At 32.4% G+C, this 18,469-nt stretch overlaps 3 protein-coding genes and 1 long non-coding RNA gene across 7 annotated transcripts in view; 1 reads left to right on the top strand and 3 right to left on the bottom strand.

Moving 5' to 3' along the window:
- The window catches only part of LOC129942208 (ras suppressor protein 1), a 190,967-nt gene extending 187,768 nt beyond the window's left edge, over window positions 1-3,199 (bottom strand). For both annotated transcript variants that reach the window (XM_056051065.1, XM_056051064.1), the window contains exon 1: window positions 2,484-3,199. In XM_056051065.1, coding sequence (XP_055907040.1) covers window positions 2,484-2,622 — 139 coding nt within the window. In that variant the 5' untranslated portion in view covers window positions 2,623-3,199. The remainder of the gene's footprint in view (window positions 1-2,483) is intronic.
- Window positions 3,200-6,938: 3,739 nt separating this feature from the next.
- Window positions 6,939-11,886, top strand: LOC129942200 (uncharacterized). 2 transcript variants are annotated; one of them, XM_056051053.1, is made up of 12 exons: window positions 6,939-7,221; window positions 7,272-7,413; window positions 7,470-7,897; window positions 7,955-8,096; window positions 8,154-8,193; window positions 8,281-8,872; window positions 8,932-9,073; window positions 9,130-9,848; window positions 9,908-10,049; window positions 10,103-10,770; window positions 10,828-10,969; window positions 11,023-11,886. In XM_056051053.1, the coding sequence occupies exons 1-12, from the start codon at window positions 7,181-7,183 to the stop codon at window positions 11,845-11,847; spliced, it is 4,023 nt and encodes a 1,340-aa protein (XP_055907028.1). In that variant the 5' UTR covers window positions 6,939-7,180; the 3' UTR covers window positions 11,848-11,886. The 2 variants fall into 2 exon arrangements, with proteins under 2 accessions (XP_055907028.1, XP_055907027.1); XM_056051052.1 differs by having other exon boundaries at window positions 8,154-8,872.
- On the bottom strand, window positions 11,852-12,549 carry LOC129942210 (uncharacterized). Of its 2 annotated transcripts, none has more exons than XR_008780989.1 (3): window positions 12,393-12,549; window positions 12,099-12,304; window positions 11,852-12,041 (listed from the first exon to the last, which is right to left on the bottom strand). It is a non-coding gene; the product is annotated as an uncharacterized LOC129942210 (long non-coding RNA). The 2 variants fall into 2 exon arrangements; XR_008780988.1 differs by having other exon boundaries at window positions 11,852-12,027.
- A 3,182-nt stretch (window positions 12,550-15,731) lies between these two features.
- LOC129942209 (putative nuclease HARBI1) lies at window positions 15,732-18,067 on the bottom strand. The gene is made up of 3 exons (XM_056051066.1): window positions 17,515-18,067; window positions 17,019-17,460; window positions 15,732-16,957 (listed from the first exon to the last, which is right to left on the bottom strand). Exons 1-3 carry the CDS (start codon window positions 17,631-17,633, stop codon window positions 16,724-16,726), a joined length of 795 nt encoding a protein of 264 aa, XP_055907041.1. The 5' UTR covers window positions 17,634-18,067; the 3' UTR covers window positions 15,732-16,723.
- Window positions 18,068-18,469: the final 402 nt, after the last annotated feature.

The following is an 18,469-nucleotide window of genomic DNA, read 5'->3' as shown; positions in this document are numbered from 1 at the left end:
AATTTCGAGTAATAAGTAAAGTTACTTAGGCAGGATGGTGGGGATCTTCAAATTTCAAGTTCCAAAATTATCAATTTTAAATAATAATTTTCTGGTTCCAGATATTAGATTTCAATGTAGATGTAGAAAGAAACTTAATGAAATGTGGCAAATTATCGCCTTCCTGTTAATATCCGAAATACAATTGCAACAAAAATATTACATTTCTTCTGAAAAATTGGACCCGACTTGTTGTTGGCTTCAGATTTTCAATTAAAAATCCAATAGCAGTTTTAGCAAAACGGTCATCTCAGAGTTTTGAAATGGCAAAAAATAGTATGATATGATAGAGCTAGATGTACAAACAGTACAATTGACTGGAATGACTACAAAAGTTTAAGAAATCAGTTCAAAAAAGAAATAAACAAAGCTAAAAGTGATTTTATTAAAAATATAATAAATAATTCAATAGATCAGAAGTCAATGTGGAGAACTATTAACCAATTTGTGTTAAAACAAAAACAAGCTGAAATAACCGAAGTTGTTTTGGAATATATAACTTACAGTAAAAATACCCTTTATGCAAACAAGTTTAACAAGTATTTCATAGACAGCATAGCTGAATTAAGTGTGAAGATTTTAGACCAATTAATGCCCTCCTTCTCTATGGGAAGGTACTTGAAACTGGAATCTTTTTTTCGATTGTCATAAGTTGATAATTGATAACCAGTCGTTATTTAGAAAGCATCATTCTTATGAAAGTGCACTTAATATGGTCATTGCAAATTGGAAACAACACCTCGACGCAAAAAAAAAATAATATGTGTTTTTCTTGATTTAAAGCGGGCTTTTAGACGGTAGTCAGATCAATATTATTTGAAGAACTTGAAAGTTATGGAGTGCGTGATAAATCACTATCTTGGAATATTTCGTATCAGGTATCAGGTCGAACACAAAAGACGAAAGTGAACAATATTTTATCAGATGAAATCTTTAATGATATTTGTGTACCATAGGGGTCCATCCTTGGCACTTTTCTGTTTAACGTTTACATCAATGACATCGGCAGTGTAATTCAAAACAGTGAATATGCTTTATTTGCGGATGATAGGTTGTTGTATGTTAGTTGTGATAATTTAAAAGATGAAATTCAGGAAGATTAAGATAATCTAAAAATTTGGCTTAAAACAAACAAGCTAAAATTAAATGTATCGAAAACAAAATTGATGATTATTGGTAATAATACAAGTGAAATCGTGACAAACATTAAAGTTGATAATGAAAACTTAGAAATAATAACAGAATTAAAGTACCTGGGTGTTGTTATAGAGACAACAAGCTTTCATTTAATAAATACATAGGGTATGTAGTGAAAAAATATCAAAAAAGACTAACTTATTGAGAAGAATTCGAAAAAATATTTCAACCATTAGTGCAATAAATATCTTCAATGCTATAACAAAACCACACTTTGAATACTGCCCATCAATTCTGTTTTTGTGCAATTAAGAAACGATTAAAAAGCTTCAACTTCTCCAAAATAAAACAATGCGAAAAATTTAGTTTATGTGGCTACGTTGAACAAAGAATTTTAATGAATGTTTTACAGTTTGTCTTTAAAATAAAACATAATTTAATGCCTACTTTCTTTCTTGTTTACTAAACTATGTAGGTAATGTTCAACCATTCTCTCTGAGAAATAACCAAGACTTCCGCTTTCCATTTGCAAGAACAAGTGTAGCCCAGAATAGTATTTTCTTTAAAGGACTTCGAATTTTCAACAGTTTGAAAAATGATTTAAAAGTCGAAACCAATTACATCAGCTTTAAAAGGAACATTATAAATTTTGTTAAACTCCAAAATTAGTAATAACATATTTTAGTTATTATTAAAATTATTTATTTATTATTTAATTTAATTATTATTAAATTATATATTTGTTATTAAATTATTTATTTATTGTTAAATTATTTACATCTTGCTCTTTTTAAACACGCCAAAAAAATTGCTCCTATTTTTAAGAATGTAACGCAAATAAATCGGAAATTATAATTAAACAACAAGAACTTAAAGTGACATCACTGGCTGTCCCCCTACTGTCATTCGAATTCTGACATTTGCAAACCAAAACAACCTACACATACACAAGTGAAATAAAAATAAAAAAAAATGCACCCACAAAAAATTAAATTTTTTGGAAACAGATGATCTCATTTTTTCAATTTCATTCGCATTTTCATTCACAAGGATTTATTTAAATTATCAAATTCCATCCACTCTTGTTTTAAAATAACTATAAATAGAATCACAAAACAATAAGAAAATGTAAACAAATTGTTTTCTTTAAACAACAAACACATTTAATATGTACACAACCTGTCATTTTGTCATTTCACCTGTCATTCAAGGCATAGGTTGGAATTTCTTCCAAATATGGTCAAGAAATTTCACTTGCAGCAAAGTACCAAGAATTCACACTGCAAACAAAACTAAGGAACACTTACACAATCCTGGCATTTCTTCAAAGGAAGCAATGCCCTTTTCCACCAAATCGATTTCCCGATTTTGTGTTTCACGGGCTTCGTCTAGAACCTTTTTCGCCTTCGACATTTTCGCGTTGACTGGTAGACATGATTGGCTCATGGTGTTGCCTTAGCTTCGAAGTGTCGCGTCGTCGCTCCCGAAAAAAGTCTTCCAAATCGAATTCCCCTCTTTTTAGTTGCACACAAATGTGTTCTTTGTATTCTAATTTGTTTGTCTTTCTATTTTACTTTTTTGGATGTTTCGTTTCGTTATCGCTCTCGTTATCTTATCTATTTTATATTGCTATTGCCCCTTTCTAATAGAATGTAGGTTCTCCGACTATGAGGCAAGGAACTATATCAGCTCCGATGGTGACAGTGTGGTGGTTTAGAAGTTTTGGTTTAATTTGTTTAGATACGAGTACGACGACGAGATACACTTTGAACACTTGCTCTTGCAGCTAGCTAGACAAAACAGTCGCAGAGAAGAGTTTTCTTTTGAGAACACCAAACAGAAGGGAAAACACACCACGATAGAAAATAATAGACAAATAAATTGAAGCACTTTATTAAAATGGATGATATGCTATAGACATTCGACGGCGATGACGATTTTGAACCGAATTTAGTTCACAGATGGCACAAAACAAGCAACAGGAGACTGGAGCAGATAGAGGAATCTTGTTTAGAGGAATGAGTCAGATTTGTGGTGGGCATTTGGCAAATGGGCGTAGCAGTTGAGTGTTGCGGCTGGCGGGAAAATTCTTCACTCCCAAACAGAAAAAGTACTAAGATGATTAATGACTCCAAATTGGGAAAAAAATGTTTTGTTACTTTGGACGAATGACATTAGGTGAGTTTAGTAACATGAAATGTGTTATTAATTTGAATTCGTTTTTCACTTTGGTAGAGCTATCAAATGGGTAAAGTCGTTGTTTTTTAAACTCTTTTTGACATTTTACGAAATCAAGGGCTGTGCTATTGTGAGAACTTCATTTTGACGTCTTGTTATTTCATTTCGCCCATTACGTGATGTTAAAAAAGATATTGAAAATTGGCTGCGTTCAATCTTGTGTTGGATAGGGTATCATGAATCGGTGGATCTTAAGATACCTTGTTGAACGAGTTGGATAGCTGTATTGAGATAAAAACAATTTTCAGCTGTTCACAAAAAGCAGAGAAACATTTAAGCTTCAAATTGAAAATTGTTGTAATATAAACCATTTAATGGATAGTTCAACTGATTCGTCGGACGATGAGGAATTGATAAGTGGGTAACAATTTAATAACCTTAATCTGTAATATATGCTAAATTCCCTCTTAGCTCAATTGGAAATCTATACGATTAATAATATACGTAAGAAATCCCCGCTTTTAAACGATTTACGTTTAACAGAAAACTATCCTAACAGAAACGCGGACTATTATGAAGTTTAAAAAATAGATCAAAATTAACTTCTAAAATTCGGAGGCAAATAGCTTCCTCATCCTCAAATATAACTTCAACTAACATTTTGTATCTTTTTGTTTACCAACAAATACAAAAAGCTGAAATCAATTTCTAAGTTTCTTGAAAGTCAACCATGTGTTGAATCAGCTGTTCTGTCAGAAATTCTTTGATACTTTTGGATTCCTTCTTTGACATCGCAGCTGTTTTTGATCAGTTGTTCTTTTACACGTAAGGAACTAACAAAATGGTATCCGGATACCCTATCTGTCTGCGATTGAACGCAGCCATTGACACATAATAACATTTGGTTTAAATTAAAAATAATACTTTATTAATTTTGTCCATATAAGAACTTTGTCAGTTTCTGTGTTTTATTGGGATTTAATAAGAAGTACAGTGAGAAATTGCCAACAGTCCGATTTTTATATTTGAAAGTCGACACAATGGAACATTAGTCAGAAAAATTCAAAACAAGATTGTAAAAAAAATAGAGAAACCCAGAAATAATTTTAACTTTATATAATGTACAATTTTTAAGAGAATATATGTTAAGGAAATATCAGGGATAATTTATATTTAATTTGTTTTAATATTTTCTATTTTGTAAATTGAAGCTGAATTAAATAAGAACTGAAGGAAAGGGATTCGTTCGTAGATTATGGTACTTGTAAGTAAAATGGTTTTCCAGATGGCACTATCATTGATTAACTGAAATATTTTGTTTGATACTAACTTTTTTGCAGAATAACAACAGTAATATGATTATGTATTGTAAAATTAAGAAACTTAATAGAGTCAGCTTACCAAAACAAAACTACATATATTTAAATTTTTCTTTACAATTAATAATAAAAAATAGCTTAAGGAAGCGCAGGAGATTGATTTTATGGTAAGCTACTTTAAAAACAAGATTAAGAAGTGTGATCTGAGTTTTGTATCAGTATATTTTTCGGACAACTCAAGAAGATATTTTAGAGACTTTTTTCTGATATGTTGCCATACAATTTTGTAGAACTAATGAGAAACCAAAAAATATTAGGCAAAAGTTGATACTGGTTGGAAAAACACACAATTAATTAAATTGGTTCAAAAACTCAAAATATGTTCTGTTGAAATATCAAAGTTCATATTCAGTGAAGTCGTGTTATGCATGTCTTACACTACTCTATGATCACAGTCCCAATCGATCCAGTGTCAATCGTACCAATTGGGATGGAAAACCTCGAAAAGTGTATTTGGTACTCAGATAAAAGCAAATCTCTCTCCACAGCAGGATTTAACATTAATTTTTATCGGCAGTTATTCTGCTGTAGCTTTTCCTAAAAACGTAGGTAATATTGCATCAGAACATTCTGAGTTGCTGGTTTTGGTGGAAAATAATAACATAGAAATGTATTATGATTTTTCCAGATCTAGAAATTCTATGATTTCAATTTTCAAGTTCGGAGGGTTTATATTTTCTGAGTGTTATCAATACTAAATTAATCAAATGAATCAAACCGTACGTCTAAGCAATTCAGATTGAATTTTCTTAGAGCAATTCACTTTGATTTTTGGTGCACATTATGCTATCATTTTAAGTGAAATATACTTCTGGCATAAGAATATGGGGAGATTCAAATATTCGCTAGAGATAATACTTTAAGAAAAAACTCTGCTACAAAATGTCATTAATTGTCTGTTGCAGTTTTTTTTAAACAGTAAGGCTACAATTTTCAATTATATTTATAAGAACCCTTATCTATGTTGATCCGTATTAAGATTGCATATATTTGTATGTAACAAAATATGAATATAATTAGTTTATCAAATTGGTACTGGCTCCGTCGTGCGTCTTGGGCCAATTTGGACCGTGTCCAAATGGATTTGATCCAAATAGCTCGGTCGTATATGGGCAGCTTGACTTAATCTTTTCTCGTATATGGGCAGCTTGACTTAATCTTTTTTTATAATTAATTTTAAAACTTAATAAAAATTAATTTTTGTTATATAATCCGAATCGACTAGGTTGTACGATTATACGGAAATAGACAAGATGTAATATTTTGTGCTTTTCAAAAAGATAGTGTCAAGCACCATCTGTTGTACACGAAGTTCTACACATAGAAAGACTATAATCTGTGAACGAAACCATTTCCTTAAGTTTTTTTTATTCAGATTCAATTTACAAACTGGAAAACAAGAAAACAAATTATATAGAAATCATTCCTGACATTTCATTGACATTTCCTCTTTAAAATTGTCCATTTTATTTTTATTTTAAACTAGTTTTTGTCTGAATTTCGTTCAATTTTTAATTGTGTACTAAATTAGTCTGACAAATGATTCACTCATAAAACCGGAATTCAGTGTATCGTTATATTTTGCATAGAGAAATATACTCTATGATGTTTTGGTGGCAATTTCTCACTGTACTATATATTTTATCCCAAAAACAATTTTGAAGTTTTGTTCTTAACTGTCATTCATCGAAATCATTAAAACATGTAAAACACTGGGAAATAAGAATGACTACCAAATATTTACCCAATAACATAAATAAACGAGAAAGATAGATGCGAAACACACATTTCACTAACAGGATGATTTAATTTTAAAGTATCACTCAGAATCAGAACTTTACTTTAACATTTTAAACACACCCTTATTTTCAAGATATTCAGCTTCTAGCTTATTTTAATTTTCCGGATCATATTAATTTTTCTCTACAAAATGCGAACAAAACATAACTATTTAAATTAAATAAATACATACTATATCAATGATAAGAAAAAATTTCTAAAAAATAAATAATGATACATTCTAACAATAAATTATTTGCGATGTCAGTGGCAAGCATGCCTTATGTTTGAGCTACAAGAAATGATCTTAAAGTTTACCCCAGAATGTGACTTGATTGAATCGGAACCTTTATAAGATTGCATGTTCCCAAACAGACCTACCTGTTTAGGCATTTTCTGGGGAAGGGAAATGTCAGCATTCTTCAATAAGTTTATAAATCCGTTGCTTACTTTAGCTTGTAGGAAAATTACCGAGAATTTATATGTTTATTAGAGTGTTTTTGGTCTTAAAATCATACTTTTGTTTTTTAAGTAAACACGAAAATTGATTTAAAAATATTTTTGTTTATAATTCACGCTCTTGAAGGAAAAGAAAAACTTGTTTTAAGGCTCGCAAGAATGAGTTTTGTAATAATAGAATAAACCAGTATACGCTACTAAATCCCAGAATGGAAATACAACACAAAAATAAACCACCAACTATGGAAAAGTAAGAAAGCACTGGTTTTAAGGTTTTTAATTGAAAAATGTTTCTTCCAGGAAAAAGAAAGTTTGGTCTAATGATGAGACTCTTGGATTTCTTTACTGTTACTTTGCTCGGAAACACGAATTTCAACAAAAGGGCTACCAAAAATGTGCCTATGAAAATGTGTTAAAAGACATGATTGATCAGGGATTCACGGTGAACAATTTGGCGCCATAAAAAATCCTACCTTGCTTAATCTATTTCTTTTGCAGAATTCGTCTACAACGATCACGGCATTGCGATACAGAATGCGTCACTTACTCGTGTCTTACCGAGAAGTAATTAAAAACCCACATAAGCTGGAAAACAATGCAAATATTATACATTTGTACATGAATGAAATGGACGCGATTTTCGGGGGCCAAGATTTAATCAACGATACAGTAGAAGGCGACTCTGAAGAGCTAGAAAAGGTGGATGCTCCATTGGTAATGCCAATGGTTAAAATTTGTGTAGATAGTCCTGTTTTCAAAGTGCATCCTGTTAACAACAAATCAACTCACATTGACAGTTCATGTGAAGATTTATCTCAGAGTTCATTGTGTTTGAACAATTTCACAGCAGAAGAACAGCAACTGCATATGCAATTGTGTCCAAAAATAGAAATAACAGAAACAGATGAAGAAACAGCTTTAGAAACGTAAGGGAACAAAGATATTTGTTTGTTAGGTTTTTGATTTAAATCTTCTACTTCCAGAAAAGGAAACTATTGGTCGAGAGAAAACGTCCTTTTGCTTCTAAATTGTTACAATGCTCGAAAAGACGATTTTAATATTAAGGGAAAGAAAAAATATGCATATGAAAATCTGTTGAAAGACATGATTGAAAAAGGCTTCACGGTGAATAGTTCAGGTCCATAAAAAGCCCTACTTTTATTTACATTACTTCTTTTACAGTATTCAGCTCCAAATGTGTCCTGTGTGCGATCCAAACTGCGTAAGTTACTCTCAGATTACCGATCAGCGAAAATGGATCCAAAAAAAGCAGAAACAAAAGAAAATATTAATAATTTGTACTTTAAAGAAATGGATGCGATTTTCGGAGATCAGACAACAATGAACAAGTCGACTGAAGTTGATTGTTTTGTAGGAGTTTTTAAGAAAACCCCAGTGGCACCGAAAATCAATATTAAAACCCGCTCCAGAGCCACTAAAACATCCCAACAGACCAATTCAACAGATAAGGATGAACCTGACATCTCATCACAATCCCAACCATCGCACCATTCGAAGAAACCCACCGATGAGGATGAACTTCACACTCCTTCACAGCATTCCGAGAATATAGATAAAGGAACATCGCTGACTCCAATAGTTCACCGGTCACCACGGCAAACCACCGATGAGGATAAACCTCACATCCAATCAAAGCATTCCCTAAATATGGACGAAGGAACACCGCTTAAACCAACAATTCATGGGTCACGACGGAAAGCGACCGATGGTGATGATACTCACACTCTATTACAGCATTCCGAGAATATAGATAAAGGAACATTGCTGACTCCAATAATTCACGGGTCACCACAAAAAACCTCCGATGAGGATAAATTTTCAGAAGAACAACAACTGCACGTACAATTGTGCCCAAAAGAAGAAACAACAAAAACAGAAACGTAAGAAAGTATAGATATATTTATTATTTAGGTTTTTGATTAAAATCTTCTACTTCCAGGAAAGGAAAATGTTGGTCGAGAGAAGAGACACTTGGGCTTCTAAAGTGTTACTCTGCTCGAAAAGACGATTTTAATATTAAGGGAAAGAAAAAATATGCATATGAAAATCTGTTGAAAGACATGATTGAAAAAGGCTTCACGGTGAATAGTTCAGGTCCATAAAAAGCCCTACTTTTTTTACATTACTTCTTTTACAGTATTCAGCTCCCAATGTGTCCTCTGTGCGATCCAAACTGCGTAAGTTACTCTCAGATTACCGATCAGCGAAAATGGATCCAAAAAAAGCAGAAACAAAAGAAAATATTAATAATTTGTACTTTAAAGAAATGGATGCGATTTTCGGAGATCAGACAACAATGAACAAGTCGACTGAAGTTGATTGTTTTGTAGGAGTTTTTAAGAAAACCCCAGTGGCACCGAAAATCAATATTAAAACCCGCTCCAGAGCCACTAAAACATCCCAACAGACCAATTCAACAGATAAGGATGAACCTGACATCTCATCACAATCCCAACCATCGCACCATTCGAAGAAACCCACCGATGAGGATGAACTTCACACTCCTTCACAGCATTCCGAGAATATAGATAAAGGAACATCGCTGACTCCAATAGTTCACCGGTCACCACGGCAAACCACCGATGAGGATAAACCTCACATCCAATCAAAGCATTCCCTAAATATGGACGAAGGAACACCGCTTAAACCAACAATTCATGGGTCACGACGGAAAGCGACCGATGGTGATGATACTCACACTCTATTACAGCATTCCGAGAATATAGATAAAGGAACATTGCTGACTCCAATAATTCACGGGTCACCACAAAAAACCTCCGATGAGGATAAATTTTCAGAAGAACAACAACTGCACGTACAATTGTGCCCAAAAGAAGAAACAACAAAAACAGAAACGTAAGAAAGTATAGATATATTTATTATTTAGGTTTTTGATTAAAATCTTCTACTTCCAGGAAAGGAAAATGTTGGTCGAGAGAAGAGACACTTGGGCTTCTAAAGTGTTACTCTGCTCGAAAAGACGATTTTAATATTAAGGGAAAGAAAAAATATGCATACGAAAATCTGTTGAAAGACATGATTGAAAAAGGCTTCACGGTGAATATTTCATCTCCATAAAAGACCATTTTTTTACATTACTTCTTTTACAGCATTCAACTACAAGTTTGCCCGCTGTGGTAGGCAAAATGCGAAAGTTACTCTATGCTTACGAATCAGCAAAAAATGATCCAAAAAAAGCAGAAACAAAAGAAAGTATTAATAATTTGTACTTTAAAGAAATGGATGCGATTTTCGGAGATCAACCAAGAATGAACAAGTCAACTGAAGGTGATTCTTTTGTGGCAGTTTATAAGAAAAAACAAGTGTCACCGAAAATAAATTTTAAAACCCGCTCCACCACTAAAACATCCCACCAGACTAATTCAATAGATAAGGATGAACCTGACACCTCTTCGCAATTCCAACCATCTCAGCATTCCGAGAATATGGACGAAGGAACACCGCATACTCCAATAGTTCACCGGTCAACACGGAAAACCACCGATGAGGATGAATCTCACATCCAATCACAGCATTCCCTAAATATGGACGAAGGAACACCGCTGAAACCAACAATTCATGGGTCACGACGGAAAGCCACCGATGGTGATGATACTCACACCCTATTACAGCATTCCGAGAATATAGATGAAGGAACATTGCTGACTCCAATAATTCACGGGTCACCACAAAAAACCTCCGATGAGGATGAATTTTTGGAAGAACAACAACTGCACATGCAATTGTGCCCAAAAGAAGAAACAACAAAAACAGAAACGTAAGAAAATATAGATATTTATTATTTAGGTTTTTGATTAAAATCTTCTACTTCCAGGAAAGGAAAATGTTGGTCGAGAGAAGAGACCCTTGGGCTTCTAAAGTGTTACTCTGCTCGAAAAGACGATTTTAATATTAAGGGAAAGAAAAAATATGCATACGAAAATCTGTTGAAAGACATGATTGAAAAAGGCTTCACGGTGAATATTTCATCTCCATAAAAGACCATTTTTTTACATTACTTCTTTTACAGCATTCAACTACAAGTTTGCCCGCTGTGGTAGGCAAAATGCGAAAGTTACTCTATGCTTACGAATCAGCAAAAAATGATCCAAAAAAAGCAGAAACAATAGAAAGTATTAATAATTTGTACTTTAAAGAAATGGATGCGATTTTCGGAGATCTACCAAGAATGAACAACTCAACTGAAGGTGATTTTGTGGCAGTTTTTAAGAAAAAACCATTTTCACCGAAAATCAATTTTAAAACCCGCTCCAGTACCACTAAAACATCCCACCAGACTAATTCAACAGATAAGGATGAACCTGACACCTCATCGCAATCCAAACCATCGCAGCATTCTAAGAATATGGACGAAGGAACACCGTTGACTGCAATGATTCTCGGGTCACCACGGAAAACCACCGATGAGGATGAATCTCACACCCTATCACATCATTTCGAGAATAGGGATGAAGGAACACCGCAGACTACAATAATTCACGGGTCACCACAAAAAACCACCGACGAGGATGAACTTCACTCCTCATCGCAGCATTCGGAGAATATAGACGAAGAAACACCGCTGACTCTAATAAGTCACGAGTCAGCTCCGAAAACTAACAATCATAGTTTGTTGGGCAAACGGAAAGCGGCTGAAGAAATGTATTTCGCGAAAAAACTGAAACTAAAAAGGGAAGAAATACGCGACAGAAAATTAGCCAGAGAAGCCAATCACAACCAGAGGGAGAAATTCATGCGAACTTATTTGGATGGCTTGCAAAACAAATGGAAAAAAGATCAAGAGTTGGAAATGAGGAAGTTGGAACTTTTGGAGAAACTAATTAATAAAAAATAAAGAATAAATAAAAGATTGTTTGTATTTTCAAAAAAAAAATTATCCTGGGTTGTCTTAAATTATTTTCAATGTTTGACTTAAAATAGATTTTCCAGCTCCATTAATGTTTAGGTTTGACTTATGTATGTATATCTACATAAGAACTGTTCCGGCATCAGTAAGATCTGGAAGAGTACTCAACTAGGAGAACATTGCTTATAAAAGTTAGCTATTATATTTTTCATTATTCCTAGAAAATATTAAGTACTCACATGTTAAGTACTCGATGGCTATTTGTTAGGACTACAATTGTCGATGGTTTGTATTAGATTTGAGCAGGTAGGTTGCCATGGTCATCAAATTCTGATTCATCAGAACTGGAACTTGAGCTGGAACTATCTTCAAAAACTAGCGAAAACAACTCCTTTATATCTTCTTGGTCACGATCTCTCGATTGACCCATCAACAAATCTATTAGCTGGGATAGAAAATAGTATAAATTGAGGGGAAGGGCTCGATATGATGCAGCATAAAATAAACTTGTTATTTTACCTAAAACTTCTTACCTGTGTTTTTTCAAAACTATCCATTTTAATATAAACTTTTGTTTATTTTGTTTTTTTTTTTCTTTTTTTAAAGTATGTGTATTAAAATTTCAACAAGAACTGAAACTCAAAACTGACATCTAAATTAGCAGTGCTGCCAATAATACTTTTTCTTAAGGTGATACTTTCATTGCAGTGAGAAACTCGTAAAAATTACAGCAGTAATGCTTTTAACAATTGAATATTTACCAGAAAAAATATCTCAACTTTCCTTTACCGAAGCACGAATTTTCACAAAATCTTTTTTTTATTTTCCAGATATGAGCAAATGAATAGTAATTATCACAATTTCAAGGCTAAGAAACATTTAATTCTATTTTCAATTACTTTTTAAAGTTAATTTTAAATAAAAAAACACACAAAACTGTTTTATTTCGACATTTCTTCTGTGTATATTTGTTACACTTAAATGTTCTCTGAGGTTTTCTTAAAAATTTTGTATTTATTTATAAATTTTAAGAAAATTTCATAAATTTTAGGTGTAGGCATTTTTTAAAATAAAATAAAAATAAAGATTTTATTTACATAATTCCCCAAAAGTGGTTATGTGATGTTAGATTTCACAATCTTAAAGGTCACACCACAAACTCACGATACGAGATATTGCGCTCACAAAAAGTTTCCTTCAAAAAATTGATTGTTCTGTTGCGGCGCGCAAACCGAACCTTTTTATTATTATTTAATAAATTTGGACGATTTGTAATCGTTGTTGGGAAGTAAGTATATTCATTATGAAATGGTAAACCAAATTGAGCACGATACAAGTGACAGGTGTCAAAAACATCAACTTAGAAAAAAGTATTGCCAGATTTCTAAAGAAAAACAGCAGTTCCAAAGCGTTATCTCAGTTCCAATTGTTTTAATACTTTACTGAGTTTTCATAAATTTGTGTTATTTATGAATAAAGTTGTCATTTTCTAGCTCATGTTTGGCTTAAGTGACTTATGAATTAAGAAAGAATTTATTCCTGAGTCAGTTAGTGACTTATGATTTTATATTTTATTCATAAGCTAATATTTAATTCTGATTAGAAAAAATATTACGTGGGTAATTAATAAGCTGGGCCGATTATTATCCGATTTTTAAAAGCTGGAAATCTAATTTCGTTTATAATTAAATAATTATATTGTCAAAAAAGTTTATGAATTAAATAATTTTTAATTCATAAGTCACTAAATAGGTTGCGGATTCAATTTTTTTTAAATTCATATGTTACTTAGTAAGTTCTGAATTATTTATAAAGTTATAAGTCACAATGCCCTAGTTCTTAACGGACTATTGCGCCATCCACCCAGTTTGTTAAAAAATAGGTACTCATCCCAGCCTATTTTTTAAATTATAATCAGGTTTTTAGCAGTCAGTTTCGATTTGAAAAGAAATGAAGCCGGGTCAGATCGACATTAGGTACCTGAAAGTAGGGCAAGTTTAAAATCACATTGTCCAACTGCCAAAAAATTATATTCAGGAAACTTTATTGGAAATGTATTACAGGAAAATCTCCATTACTTTCACTTATGTCAAAATGACAGTTAATAATTATTTTTCAATTAATTGAAAGCCAAACTTTATTACTCTGTGAATTATTTATTTTCTGCACAATTCCATTTAACGTTTGATCAAAAAGGGTTCCTTGTCAAATTGGAAATGAAATAAGTAATATAGAATACAAGCCGATATGGTCTTGTAGCTTGCCTGAGAAATTTGTTTGTAGAAAATTGTGTTTTTTGCTAGTTTTTGCACAAACAAATGAAAGCATAGTTTACTCAAGAAAATCTCCCTTTTTTAAGTTTGACACTTGGCTATCCAACTAGTTGACTTGCTTAAAATTGGCTAGCATAATTGACTTCATTTGCAGTCAACTGCATTCTTTGAACGTCTATAAAACACTCCCCAGGCAAGCTAAGTGTAAATCGTGTGTTGTGTTTTGCATTGTAAGGAAATATAACTTATTTAACAGGAAACCCTTTTAAAATAAATAAATCATACAGAATCAGGTCAACTGTCATTTTTTCATAAGTTACCTTGGCTTGATAGTTAGCGACATTTTTCTTGACTAAGTTTCCAGTGAACTTTCCAATAGTTTTTATTAAGGCAACTAATTGGAATGATATTTTTTGGTAGCTAGCCAATTGGCAGGTTCAGGCAACACAATGGGCGCATTCACAAAGCTACGTAGTCAAAATTCAACTAGTTTTGTGAATGCAAAACTACACTACAAAGCTAGTCAATCTGGAACTGTCATATTATTGACAAATGCAAATATATAAAATAAGAAACATTTTTGATTTGATAACTTTAACTTATCTTTTGTGTTTTTAAATTCAATGAAATCACATTTAAGACACAATTTGAATGATTTATATTTGTACAATTTATGTTTTGAATTCGTGTTACTTTACCGAGCAGCTGATTGTGAAACGTCAAAATCACTCTCCACTAACTTTGTAGCCTAATTTTTTACACTACGTCAGAGGGGAAATTTCAACTACTTTTGTAGTTAGATTAAGTCAATCAGAATCCCTTGACTACGTAGCCACTAGCTTTGTGAATGCGACCAATGGACTTCATTTGCAGTCAACATCATTCTTTGAACGTAAATTTCGACCAAAACATCTAGTTAATTTTTCAAGTGCCATGAATTTCAAATTCAGAACTTTAGTTCGCAAACTTCTACATCCCTATTATGAGTATCAATTTGATAGTTGATAATATCTATCAACTATTTGATGAATCGGTATTATGAACATCAACTTTTAATTTTTGAACCGATTGTGAATAGTTTATTGTGAATGAGATTTTTTTTCTCCTTTGACGTTTTCAATTATTGTTTTAAAATTTTGTTATGTGTCTGGACTTCTGGAGTTAAAATTGTTTTGCGAAAATGTAAGTTGTTCTAATAAAAAAGTTTTCATATTTTAAAAAATATATTTTATTTAGGAACAGAATAGTAACAGGAAGCAATTGGAAAGAATGGTAGAATTGATGGAGCAAAATCCTGAAGTGGCAAGGGGGATGTTGTCCAAAGTGGACCTAGGAAAAAAGTGGGAAGCTATCGCAGTGGAGTTGAATAGTTTGGGGCCTCCACAACGCGACTCAACCAAGTGGCAAAGAGTGAGTATAATTTGCTTAAGTATACATTCAATTTGTAATGTTTTGATTTTAATAGGTATGGATTGATCAAAAAACAAAAATTAAAAAAAAAAGTTACAAAAAATAAGATAGAGACAATTGCAACTGGCGGAGGACCAAATAAAACAATCCGATTGACTGATGATGAAGAAGCAGTAAGTCGCCTAATGCCTGTGTTAATCCCCCGGGTGTTGAATTTGGGTTGCAATTAACAAATTTGACTGACGAAGGTGTTATTGCCGACGAAGACGAAGCAGTGCAGGTCGAAGAAATTGTACCCTTAGTGCAATCACCGAAAAATAGTCAACCAAGGACCTCAAATAAGGACCAACATGAAAAAAAAAGACTTGCATTGCTGGAAAACCAAACGTCGGCACAAGACAATTTTTACAACAAAATGATTTCTGAGATGAGTAGCATGCAAACAACATTGAATCATCTTAAAAAGAGTATGGACAATATTGAATACTACAACAAAAAAACTTATATTTTGAAAAAAGAAAAAAAAAAGTGAAATCCTTAAAATTAAAAAAGAAAAGTTATTGCTCTACAAGGAAAACATCAAAAACAAAGAGAACGACAGAAAAACAAAACTAAAACTTAAAAAACAGCTCTTGGAAATCGAGCAAGCGAAGCAAAATTTAATGAACCATTATCATCCAGTTTGATTATTACTGTGTAATTAGTTATATGACTGAATTTAATTTAATTTTTAAGTTTTTATATGAAGTAAATTTTTAGTTTTTGAGTTTTTACGTTATTCTGTTTAAGTTTTCAATAAGTTATCTTTATTTTGTCTTTTAAGTTATTAAAACAACCATGAAGTACAAAAATTCCGCTTTTTTATTGATTAATTATTCGCTAGACATTTATTCATTTCGCATAAAACTTGCAATGGAATCTCTTATGCGGCTGCCTTCAATAAATGTTGGGTTTGCAGGATCAGGGGAAACATGATGGATTTCAAGAATGTTTTCTTCATAAAAGTCTTCAGGATTTTCCAATCTATACTTTATACAAATGTTATGCAGCGCTGCACATACGTTGATTATTTGAGTTGCTTTTTTTGGCGTGTAGTGGAGTTCTCTTGCTTGCAGTAGACAACGAAATCTACTTTTCAAAACTCCAATAACTCGTTCAATTATATTCCGACCTTGGGCATGCTACTTGTTGAATCTTGCTTGTAGAGAATTGTCTTCAGCGTCTCTGTACGGTGTAATTAAATATGGTGAAAGTGGATACCCTCCATCACCAAGAATTCGAAAGTCAGTTCTTCCATTCCGATAATCACTTTCTAATTTTGTTTTTATTTGTGACACATTCCAAACGCTTGCATCATGCGACGCTCCCGGATGTTTTGCATTAACATACCTGATGTTCATTAGGTGATCACAAATCTTTAAAAAAATATCTAAATTAAGTAAAAATAGTAACATGATATGGTGAAACAAAACGTACAAGCATAGCATTTATACTATAATAGCCTTTTCTATTATAATAAACATGCCGAAGATCCTTTTTCGGTCCGAGAATTTTAACGTGCGTTCCATCAACAGCTCCGACTACATTTGGAATGCCACATTTTTCGAAAAAATAAATTTTAGCCCTACGTTCTTCTTCTTGGGAGTATGGAAATTTAATCCATTTTGGACAAATATAATTCTCCAATACACCAAGCAGTTCACTAAGAACGACTGACACTGTTGGTTGTGCCATACCAATATTAAAGTCGTTTCCTACGCTCAATTGGTAACTTCCTTGGGCAAAGAATTTTAAAACCGCTGCTAGTTTTAGTACATTTGTAATGGACTGCTGGCTTTTGATCGGTTTAAGTTTTTCCCCAATATCGTTTAACACCTCGAGGAAGGCTTGTTTGGAAAGCCTGAAGTTTTGAATGAATCTACAATGAAGTTTCATCAGCCAATGGAAGAATTAAAGAAAAGTATCTTATTACATGTGTTCGTCCAAATCCATTGGGTTGGAAGAATCACGTAATGCTCTGCGTATTTTGAGCTGCTGACTTGCGTTAACTTCATCATAACTCCCTTCAAAAAACAATTCCGTCGAAGTCATAATATAATTTCTTAAATTTTTTTTTGCCTTTGAAAATCCTGAAATATAAGTTTTTTGTTTGCATGCGAAAATATTCCTAAAGCAACCGAATTAAAAATCGTCAATAAAAAGTAATTTAAAAAAAAAAATGCGTACAAATCGCTGTTTCTTTAAATTTATATTTTATTCTATGGAGAGAATGAAAAAAACGTACCTTTTATAATTTTTTCTAAATTTATTTGAGACGTATCAACCAAGAATTTGTGGTTGATATGATAATTGATGTGTATCTATTTTTTTGATATCCGTAATACCAAGTAATCTCAAAAAATCATTCACAATAATGATAAAATTCACAGTTCATCAACAAAGTTGATAGTTGATAGCCATAATACCAATGCATCAAAAATATTGTTATGTATCAAGTATCTAGTTGATAGTTGATAGCTATAATAGGGCTGCTAGTTTTCATAGCACAAAAAGCACAAACAAAATTATTGTGTACAAAACACTCCTTAGGCAAGGTACAACACCATCACGTTTTATGTATTGTGTCGTCAAGACATATTAGTTATTTCTTTTCAAAATCAACAAGGAACCATTTTACAGGAAAAATTAAATGAAGTTGTGCAGAAAATAAATAAATCATAGCCTAATAAAGTTCAGTCTTCAGTTGAATGAAAAAATATGATCACCTATCATTTTGACATGAGTATACTTGACATGATAGTTAGGTAGATTTTTCTTGACTAACTTTCCAGTCAACTTTCCAACAAAGTTGCCTTAGTTGGAAGGCAATCTTTTGGCAGCTGACCAATCATATACTTAAAACTTACCTTATTTTCAAGTACCAGATT

Source organism: Eupeodes corollae, chromosome 1, assembly GCF_945859685.1.
Source record: "Eupeodes corollae chromosome 1, idEupCoro1.1, whole genome shotgun sequence".
NCBI lineage: Eukaryota > Metazoa > Arthropoda > Insecta > Diptera > Syrphidae > Eupeodes > Eupeodes corollae.
This window is presented reverse-complemented; position numbering and strand designations above follow the sequence as displayed.

Bases quoted from the DNA above. Each gene is read 5' to 3' on its own strand.
- LOC129942200 (XM_056051052.1), top strand. From the start codon at position 7,181: ATGGAAATACAACACAAAAATAAACCACCAACTATGGAAAA. The intron at 7,414-7,469 runs GTGAACAATTTG...TTTCTTTTGCAG, and splicing joins TGATTGATCAGGGATTCACG to AATTCGTCTACAACGATCAC. The intron at 8,873-8,931 runs GTAAGAAAGTAT...TTCTACTTCCAG, and splicing joins GAAACAACAAAAACAGAAAC to GAAAGGAAAATGTTGGTCGA.
- LOC129942209 (XM_056051066.1), bottom strand. From the start codon at position 17,633: ATGACTTCGACGGAATTGTTTTTTGAAGGGAGTTATGATGAAGTTAAC. The intron at 17,461-17,514 runs GTAATAAGATAC...ACTTCATTGTAG, and splicing joins ATGGATTTGGACGAACACAT to ATTCATTCAAAACTTCAGGC. The intron at 16,958-17,018 runs GTACGTTTTGTT...ATTTTTTTAAAG, and splicing joins ATAGTATAAATGCTATGCTT to ATTTGTGATCACCTAATGAA.